Source organism: Phasianus colchicus, chromosome 13 (assembly GCF_987193195.1).
Source record: "Phasianus colchicus chromosome 13, bPhaCol1.hap1.1, whole genome shotgun sequence".
In the NCBI taxonomy this organism is placed as follows: domain Eukaryota; kingdom Metazoa; phylum Chordata; class Aves; order Galliformes; family Phasianidae; genus Phasianus; species Phasianus colchicus.
This window is the reverse complement of record NC_143448.1, coordinates 6,836,589-6,846,678: the sequence shown is the minus strand read 5'-3', so window position 1 is coordinate 6,846,678 and position 10,090 is coordinate 6,836,589. Positions and strand designations below refer to the sequence as shown.

General features: G+C 38.1%; 1 protein-coding gene across 12 annotated transcripts in view; it reads left to right on the top strand.

Moving 5' to 3' along the window:
* Positions 1-10,090, top strand: part of ADCY7 (adenylate cyclase 7) — a 59,176-nt gene that overhangs the window by 28,454 nt on the left and 20,632 nt on the right. For 9 of the 12 annotated variants that reach the window (XM_090149926.1, XM_090149929.1, XM_031615385.2 and 6 more), the window contains 7 exons: positions 1,421-1,956; positions 2,674-2,874; positions 4,852-5,013; positions 5,781-5,930; positions 8,219-8,367; positions 8,662-8,773; positions 9,924-10,051. In XM_090149926.1, coding sequence (XP_090006052.1) covers positions 1,786-1,956; positions 2,674-2,874; positions 4,852-5,013; positions 5,781-5,930; positions 8,219-8,367; positions 8,662-8,773; positions 9,924-10,051 — 1,073 coding nt within the window. In that variant the 5' untranslated portion in view covers positions 1,421-1,785. Of the gene's footprint in view, positions 1-279; positions 336-1,420; positions 1,957-2,673; positions 2,875-4,851; positions 5,014-5,780; positions 5,931-8,218; positions 8,368-8,661; positions 8,774-9,923; positions 10,052-10,090 lie in introns of those variants that run through there. The other 3 variants (XM_090149930.1, XM_090149931.1, XM_090149936.1) reach the window with 2 other exon arrangements.

Here is a 10,090-nt window from a genome sequence, read left to right as displayed (position 1 = left end):
CCACTGAAAGGCTAATTCAGATGAAAATCCTTCCCACCATCTGCAACTTCTGATGCATTTTTCTGAAGAAGGAACCAGCCTATGCTAGAGTGAAGCAATTTAGCAATCACTGTATGATATGGATAACGTGATATTAGAGCGTGACGTGAATATTTTAATTTTGTCTTGGCGTCTCCTTTACTTTGGCTGTCAATGATCTTTATGGTGCATGCACACGCACAGCAGAAGAGCATTATGATCATATGCTGATAACGTCTGTGCCCGAATTTTTTTTTTCAGTTGAGCTGTGGGAGACCATTTTGTTACAAAGGAGAGCTCAGTAGTAACAAGTCCAGGTGAGATATCAGTTGTACCATTAAGCAGAAGGGAAAGATGTATTGAAGAATATCTTCCATTTTATTTCAGTTTTGAATACCTACATTAAGTTACTTACTAACTTAACTTACATAACTTACTAACTTGAGTTCACCCACTGGAGCTGTGGGTGTCCCTGTGCATTGCAGAGGTGTTGGACTGGATGGCCCTTAAGGGTCCCTTCCAGCCCAAATGATTCCATGGTTCTGCGATCAATGAAATTAGTGCAATATACTCTTTCTCTTTTTATAATTAATGCAAGTTTATGATATACCGTGAGCAAGAGGTTAATTTTTCATTTTCCTGCAGAAGTTCACTTCTTTTTTTTTTGTCCAGTCTCAGTGTGGTATGTCTATTTCTCTATTTGTTCCTTCTTGGTTGTTAGTTAAAGGATGGTATATTAATGTTTGGCTGTGTTTACATAGACTAAATCATTCAGTATGCTTTCTGAAACTATTTTTCCTTAATACCACTCCTGATTGCAGTGTGAGTGCAGTGTGAACACATGTGGCTAAACATTTTGTCTTTTGACAGTAGCTGGCTAGAATTTGGCTTTCCTTTTAGCTGGTTCTTTCTCCCCAGATAAATAGGCACCATGGTGACGGTAGTCAAGTGACAAAGAAGCCGCCGTCCTGTTATCAAGTTCTAATAAAACTTCTCCTGAAAGCCTGTTTTTCATGCTTCCCTCCATCCCATCCCCCCATTCTTTTGTTTTGCTGCAAGTCATTTGGCACGGAACGAGTTATATTCGTGAATCTACTGGAAAGCATTGGTCATTAGCAATTAACAATACAGTTTGTTCCTTAATGTTCATTGCTAATAGAGCACACCGATTGCCTCAGAAACACTATTAACTGCAGATAAATGCAATACGTGCAGCTTGATGCTAAGTATCTTTTATTTAATATAGGAGAGTGAATTTTGGCTTGGACAGAATTGTATCGTTTTCTCATTTTCCTTCCTTTTAATCAAAACAGTGTGAAAGGAGGTGCTTTTTGCTTTTCTTGGAGAACGCTGTGTCTGTTCAACTGAAGTCAATTACTTTAATTGTATCTTCTCTCTGCAGAGTTCATCCCAGGAAGCAAAATTCATGCTTGCTGCAAGAAGTCCTGCAAAATAATAATTGAAAAAAAAGCAGGGGAAAAAAAAAGCCATAAAAAAGATCCTAGCATCACCAATGTGCATTGATTTAGAGATTCATGCATGAAACTCCTGGTTCTGGGGAGACTAATTGTCTTGCTTTTGGAAGCATTGGAAATCTGAAGTTCACGCTCATGAGAAGTCAAACCCAAGAGCCCGGGGTACTCAGTGCAGCTACGGATTGCAGAGGCAACAGCAACAAGTCAAACATTCTGCGTGAAGAAGGAGTTTCAGCTGCGTCCTTGTGTGTGCACTGGCAGCAGAGAGAAATAGCAGCCAGTCTGGGATAAAATGCCAGCGAGGGGTAAATATTTCTTCAGTGAAAGTGATGACTGCAGGATCACCGACCCTCTCTATGAGAAGTACCGTTATACGAGCCAGCAGCTTCCACTCCTGCTCCTCCTGCTCTTCATTGCAATCATCTTCTGGGCTACACTAATTATAATCTTTTTTGTCAAAGACGTGAGTATTGATTGGTATTCATTCAGCAAAGTGCAGGGATATTGTACGCAGAGGAAAGATGCAGCTTAAAGAAATTTGTGGTTGTGTAGCATATTATAATTCTCTTTAGAAAAAAAGAAAAAGAAACTAAAAATTCTCATGTTCTTCAAGTAATCTCAGTTGACAGCAGTTAAAAAAGAGAAGCTGATCTAAAGATAATGTTGTAAAAAAGTGATGAGGAAGCTGTTACAGTCTTTTACTGCCTTCTAACACTGCTTTCCAAATGCAGTGCTGCATGAGAGTGTGTCTTTAGATTAATTGCTAAAGAGATTTAATTGTACTTGTAAACTGTTTAGCTTTCATTCTTTTAAAAAAGGAGAGAAGCAACAATTCATATGTGTTGCGAGTCGTCCTCTGTAAAACTTGGAAGAGAGCTGTTACACCACCTTCAGCAAAGCTTGAATTCCTTAAATGCATTTGTAACTTATCTTAAAAGACAACAACAAAAGATTAGTTTGGGAAATGAAAATGATGAAGATGGATATCTTCAGTATTATTTATTATCTCTGAATGTATAAAAAGCATTAGTGCTGCTGCAGCCAGACTGCTTAGCTTTTAAAGTATGCTAACCAGAGTTCTGATCTCAGCTGTTTCAAGGAGAGTACAGATGAATTTTCCATTTTTTTTTTCTGAAGGAGAAAGTTGGAGCAAACATAATGCTTTCTTTTGCTTTTTCAGGAAGCACGTATTCATCTTGCCTTCATTATTGCAGTATGTGCTGTTCTTGTCATATTTTCAGTCATGTACTTACTTTTATGTATCGAATCCTTATTTCGGAGATGGCTAACCTTATTTGGAGTTACAATTTGGATTTGCTTCTTAACGATAGGTTACATTCCTCTTCTTGAACGAGAAGATTATTTTTCAGCATGGGAACAGGTATGTATTTCCCAATTATTCAAGTATTTACCATAAAACCTGTGGTCACTATGCGTGGATCTGCTTGTGTTCTTAATTTTTTCTGAACATTATAACAGCATAAAACTAATTTTCTGAGAAAATCCTGGATTAGTTCATAGTGGAGTCAGTTTTTGTTTTCTGACCGTGAAAATACAGTTCAGCTAAGAAGATTGGATAATTGCACACTTCTATTTAGGAACTGCATCTTTTAAGTTGTCATTTTATTTCTCTGTAAACAGGTTAAAACTTAATCTTTACAAGTTCACTTTTAAGAGAATTTTGCATTAAAAATGCTGGCTTTTATTAATTTCTGTGTGTCAAAGTGGTGTTCAAGAAATGTGTGAAGGACTCTGGAACTGGGTGTGCCCTAGAGAGCATGTTTTCACATCAGTGGGAGAGGTGAACAATAAGAATTAATGACACGTCCTGGCATAGCTGGGTGTGGTTCAAGTTCATTACTTGGTATCTCCGATCAGAAGACGGAGATTTTGCGATGCCAAAAATACCATAATCTGTAGGAAACTCCTCCTAAATTCTCATAATATAAACAGAAGGGTTTTCAATAAAATAAAAACGAGTTTTTATCTTGTTTTACTGACTCTTCCCTTTCCCCTCTTTATTTCAGATAAAGAAAGATATAAATTATGAGTTAAACAACCCATATCTGATTGTATTATGGCCTGCATCCAGCACCAGTATTTACAGTTGCTATTCAGTATTTTTTGATTTAGGAAAGAAGGTATCACCATAAGAAAAAAAAAATCAAAACAAAAACAAAATCTAATCTAGCTACAAACATGTAATTAAGCAAAATTTGGTTCTGTTGCTTTCAGTGCTGCAACGCAGTGTCTTGTATCATTGTCACTTGGTAATAATGGTGATATAAAGCCAAAAATAGAAGGCAGCTATAGATTAGAAAGCAGAAGCAAATAGGAGAATTCCAAAATTTTACTGCAAGTTCTTAATTTATCACAGATTGAGACCACTGTTTAAATGAAGTTTAACCTCTGCTTGTCTGAGCTTATAAAAATATTGCACAGCATTCAGAACCTTCTGATGAGGGTTGTGTGGTAGAGGAAGTTTTGGTACAAATGGAATAGTAAAGATGAACATTTAAAAGGTTACTCCTGTTGGATGAAACCTTTTATTTGTTTGCTTGCTTGTTGCGTTCCGTCTCAGCAAAGAGATCTATGCTGATAAGCATTTCACTGTAGTCTGGGCCTTGAAACTTCCTTTGGAGGAAGCTGCTGTCTGGAACAGCGTGAGTTGAGCTGCAGTGGGGAAATAGAGCTGAGCCAGAGACACTGCCATGTATTCTTCTGATTGACGTTGTTACTTTGCATATATATGGACTATTGGCTAGAACAGATCTGTAAATATGGATATAACTTCTATAGATGTTCCTTTTTATCCCTAGCTGTGTAGCAGAACATTGTGCATTTTGTAAAATCTCTTCTGTTAAATACATAGTGGCAGTAGTGATTATTCTCTTGTGTCAGCATTGAGAGCTATTATTTGGGCTTTTGGTTTTGTCAGATATGGAGTAAATAAACAAGTAATGTGGTACTTTTAAGATTAAAATACTAACTTGGAGAAGGTGAGAATTCCCATTCTGTTCAGCTTTGCTATAATTGCAGTGCACTGTTCTTGATAAATAAAGTGCATCTTCAGCTGTAATGGATGAGCTAAGAGTGAAGGACGAGGAAAAATTAAGTGATGCATTGTGTTAATTGTTTTGTCTTTGAATCTATATCTACTAATTCCCTCAAAGCTTTTAGGTCTACTTCTTTTCTTATGTTTTTAACTCTGCTTTAGAAATGTCAATATTTGATTGTTAACTTGAAAATGAGAAGAATCTGCTGCTTTCCTTCTTCTTTAGTGAGTTTTCTTAGACACATAATAATGGATGTGTGTGAGATTAACTGTTTTGGTTTTTTTTTTTTTCCCTTTCAATAGGTGCCATTTTTTCTGTTCATAATCTTCACAGTTTACACCATGCTACCTTTTGGGATGAGAGATGCAGTCATAATTAGTGTTCTTTCTGCTCTCTCCCATATTATCGTTCTAAGTGTGTTATCCAAGGATTCTCTTGGAGATAAAAGATCCATTCTGTTTCAGGTAAGGAAAAGCTACTTTAAGTCATTAAAGATCCTAGTCATATTACCATTTGATATTGGCATAACTATCCTGGTTAGATTAAGTTCCAAACTTCCACAAAGTTCAAGGATTTGGATCATGAGCCCATGTCTGTTTTGCGCGCCTTCAATAAAAATTTATTTACTTTCATTTATATTTCATTTTGATTTTCTAATGTAAGTGGAAGAAGCAAAATTTCTTAACTGTTACTCAATGTAAGACAAAGTTTGTCACAATCTTTCTTCCCAATCTGTGCTGTTCAGATGGGCTCTATCTTCATCTGACACTGCCTGCTGGGTGGATCAAAAGGGCCACTGCTGCCCCAGGGAGTCAGCAGGGCCTGGGAGTTCTGCAGAACCTTTCAGTGCTCCTATCCCTTATTTATAGGGCGTGTTCACAGCAGCACCTTGCTCTTTCAGTGCAGATATTTGTCAGACTTCACACAGCATGCTGATGCATGGTTTTGAGGTCCGTATTCTCCCAGAGTCAATCACTGGTGTCTGCAAATAAAAGTGTGAAGTGATACAGCAGGGTTGTTTCATTGTACTACTGTATGTTCCCACTAGTGCCCATTAGTAGCTTCTGTTGTCCAGGTCATCCTGGCCAATGGAAATGCTGTCATTTGGTGTGTAACACGGTAAGGGGAAAGTGGAACGATGCCTGGGATCAATTACTTTTAAGGAACTAATGAACATACTGGTGAAATATCGATGACTGTTCTGCAGTAGGTAAATATTTTTCTTGTGCAGGTACTTGCCAATGCTGTCATTTTCCTTTGTGGTAATTTGATGGGTGCATTTCACAAACGCCAAATGCAGGTTGCTTCGTGGGATTTGTACAGATACACATTAAAGTGCATTCAGGTCCGAATGAAACTGAAGATTGAAAAGAGGCAACAAGTGAGTGAAGTGGTTCTTGCTATGAATTGCTTGTTTGCATTTCTAAAATTGGTGCAATTTCATAAGGTTTGTGATTAATGTTCATAGAAGGGCTTGGGCAGATCTTCATAATACCCACCTCATATCAAAAATAAAAGTTGTGCCATTAGTAACAAAAGAAGGAAGTTGAAAGGAGGAAGCTGTTCCATGCGGCTTGTCTGTATGAAAATCACAGTCTTTGTTGCAAGGATGTCGCTGCCAGTTATTTCAGCTAACTTGTATTTCCTAGCACAAAAGGTTGATGGGACTGGCCTAAGGTAACCCAAAAGAATGCGTCCTTAATGTCCTGACAAATACTTGCGGGGTAATTTCCACAGTTTTGTGCTTCCCTTTGTTATGAATTTTCTTTGAAATTCTGCAGTGTTGTTTGTTCTTTTATTTTCTTGTCTCAGAAACTGTTTTTCTTTTGCTAGGAGAAAATTGAAACTTAAGTGAAAAAAAAATCCTGGCTAGATGTGGATCTCAGCAGCCTGGTCAAGTGGCTGGTGACCCTGCACACAGCAGGGGGATTGAAATTAGATTATCATTATGGTCCTTTTCAACCCAGGCCATTCTGTAATTCTATGAAAAAAACATAATACATTACAGTTTGGAGTATGATAACATTTACATCTCTAAAGTCTATTTTTTTCTGGTTTTTAAGGAGTAAGCAAGGAACTTTAATCTCCTACTGAGGAAGGACTGTAAGGAAGTATCAAAGCTGAAAGTAGCATGCCTTCCTTTTGTCCTGGTGTGAGCAGGGTTAGGAACAGCAGCTCTTGAAGGCTGATGTGAGCTGAGTTCTCTGCCCACAAGTTCCTAGATAAAAGGAAGGGGCTGAGGAGTGACTGACTTGACAGAATTGAAAAGAAGAGAATGCCACACAGCTAATGCAGCCTGTCCTCTGATGCTAATCTTGTGAGATGACAAACCTGCACGAAAACCCTGGCAGAAAGCTGTTCCCTGTGCAACAGCCAGTGAAGTATTTGATCAGCTTACAGAAGCACTGTGCTTCTAAAACATCCTTGGGTGATGTGGTAACTTGCACATGTTTTATGGTTGCTTTTTTGAAGTGTAGATGAGCTGAACTCTATGGACAGTTTACTTCAGCTGTGTTGCAATTTGCCAGACAATTCTGAGTTACCTTTTTGTCACCCATTTTTTCCCTATGAAGATAATACAAGAACTGCAGGTTCTGTGTAACATGTCAGCATCACGTGGCCCATGACATGCAGTGGGGCTCTGTTTTCATTTGAGTTATTCCCCGAAGTTGGCTTTCCTATTAATAAAATGCTGGAGGAGAGAAAAGAAGCTTTTCTGTATCTGGGAGGCAGTCTCAAGCCAGACTGCTGTCTAGGGCTAGTTTAGCCAAGTGCTTGATGGACTCCTTCTTCCCACTGTGATCCCAAGGAATTTATTTTTGGTGGCAAGTGCTGTTTAAGCAATCCTGGCAGCTTGTACCCTTCTATGGACTGCTGCAAAGTTGTTTGGGAAAGGGAGACCGATTTTAGGCAGAAGGGACAGAGTTTGACTCAGTTACACAATCTTCTGGCTTTGCTGGCAGTGTCATCAGAAGTTCCATCTCGTAGCAGCTCCATGTGGTGTTTCACCTTCTGTGGTGACCTTGCTATGGAGCAGCAGAGCCCTTCCTGGATTAAAAGTACTCTTCTTTTGTATTCCTCTTCTGCCTGGCAGCTTCACGCTGTCTTTGAAGAACAGGCTTTTAAGACAAAGCCAGCATAACAGATAATGCACTGAATATGCAAGTAACGTAAGTGGTTTATGAAAAGATTTATTCTTACTCAGCTCAGAAGAGTTTTATTTCAGTGGCATCAGTTGCTGGTTTGCTCTGTTTGTGGGTTTTTAATACTGCATAGATTACTAGTTACAGAAAGTAAGCTTTTATCTGAAGTTTATCAGAAAATGCTAATGTAATCCTTAGATTGGCTTTGAGGGGGGAAAGGTTTTAATTTATCTAGAAATGGTAGTAATATTGATTTTCTTCCCTCTGTTTCATAGTTAGACTGATGTGGCATCTAGGTCGCAAGGAAGAAAATAAAACACAACACCCTTACTCAGTTGTAAAATCAGTGTTTTTGAGAACTGAAATGGAACAGTCTTTTCTGGAAAATGTGACGTTCATTACTCAAAGGATGGTTGAATAAAGAGGTTTTATCTCCTTAATTCCTTTTTGTGGTCACTAAATCCTGCGGTTTCAAAATTAGTATATGAAGAGTTTTACATCCTTAATTTTTTTTTCCTCCTTTTAGGAAAATTTGCTTTTATCCATACTGCCAGCCCATATATCTATGGAAATGAAGCTGGCAATCATAGAGCGACTAAAGGAAACTAATGATAATAGGCAAATGCATGACAACAACTTCCACATTCTCTACGTTAAAAGGCACGAAAATGTTAGGTAAGTTGAAACTCCAGAGATATTTGTATTAATATAAGCTGCTAATTTCTTACTACATGTTGTGAAAATCAGAGACAGCCTTTCAGGGTGAAGTGAGCTCCTTTCCTGTTGTTGAAAGATAATGTCTTTCACCTGAACCTGTAATGTGTCAAGATACTTCGCCCTGTGTTCTGGAGTTGTTTTCCTAAGGCTGAGGTGCCTTCTATTAAGTGCATTTTAATCTTCAACTGACTGTGGAATAGACACATCTTTGTATTTCAACTGTTTTTTTGTTTTCCTTTTGTTCTTGTCTAGTATTCTCTATGCAGACATTGTAGGATTTACTCGCCTTGCCAGTGACTGCTCTCCTAAGGAACTAGTAGTGATGCTGAACGAGCTTTTTGGAAAGTTTGATCAGATTGCAAAGGTACGTGTTGCAGTTTGTTGTGCAGCAGGGATTTAATTTAGTTAAAATTCAGTTGTTGTTAGAACTTCAAAGTACTGGAAAAATAAGAGGGCCATACTTACTGTATTGTGTCAAAGCAGGGATTAAGAATGCACAAAAATAAGTCATGCCATCCTAGCTGCTTTTTGTGCTACAATAGGAGCTGGGGTGAAAGATGCTTGGTCACTGTTTGCAACTGTTCCTTGGGTACAAGAATATAAAAGATTTGGGATTTTGAGCGATACATCTGAATTTTTCAGTGCTTTCTGCAAATGGCCTGGTTTAAAATTTGTTTGCAAATCATAGTATTTTTTAGTTGGTGGAAAAATTGCTTGGCTGTTCCCCAGCAGGGATGGTTTTGCAGCTGGAGTGGCAGCTGTCCCTGATTAAGACATCTCCCCTTGTCAGTCAAACCCTACACAGCCTTCTCAGGCAGAAGGAGCCCTGGCCTGCCTGTAAACTTTGTAGCTAAAATTAAGACAATATGAGGAGGTCTTCTTTCCTTGCTGCAGCCAGTAACAGCAATCCTCTTCTGTTGCACAGTTCAGGAGTTTTCTGCTGCCAAACTGCTTTGATGTTGAGTGACAGCAAACTCTGCTGTGTGCCAACTTCCTCTTCCGTTAAATTTAAAAATAATTATTTTGTATGCAAATACACCAGGTTAGGTCCTAATTCCTAACTTCTCCCTACATTCTGTGAAGGTTTTATGACACTGCCCTAAAAATCGGATGAAAAGGTGAACAAAGTGATTTATTTATTAACACCTGAATAAAAAAAGATGAATATTAAAAGATAGTTAAGTAGATTTCATCCTCCAAATAATAAATTCTTTGAGAGTTTTTTCACTGCTGTAATTTCATTTATAGTTTTTTCAGTTGCAAACAGTTCCAAGAATTAATTCAGAAATTATTAAAGATTGTATTTCAGAAACACTTGAAGTAGTAATTTCTATTACCCTCCAGCCATTTGAATGCAGAAAATGAGAAGTAGGTTTTGCTTCAGGCAGGATTGAATACAGCCTTACTTCCTCAAAATGATGTAGAAAAGTCCTAGTTTTGGTGTCACTAGTCTCCTGGCAGGTTTTTGTGTGTTTGCTTTTTTCCCATTACGTATGTTAGCCATTATTTTTCAGGAGAACGAATGCATGAGAATAAAAATCCTGGGAGATTGTTACTACTGTGTCTCAGGCCTACCTGTGTCCTTGCCGGTCCATGCCAGAAACTGTGTTAAAATGGGACTGGACATGTGTGAAGCAATAAAGTAAGCATAACACAAAAGACTTTTTAATTGTATAGACCC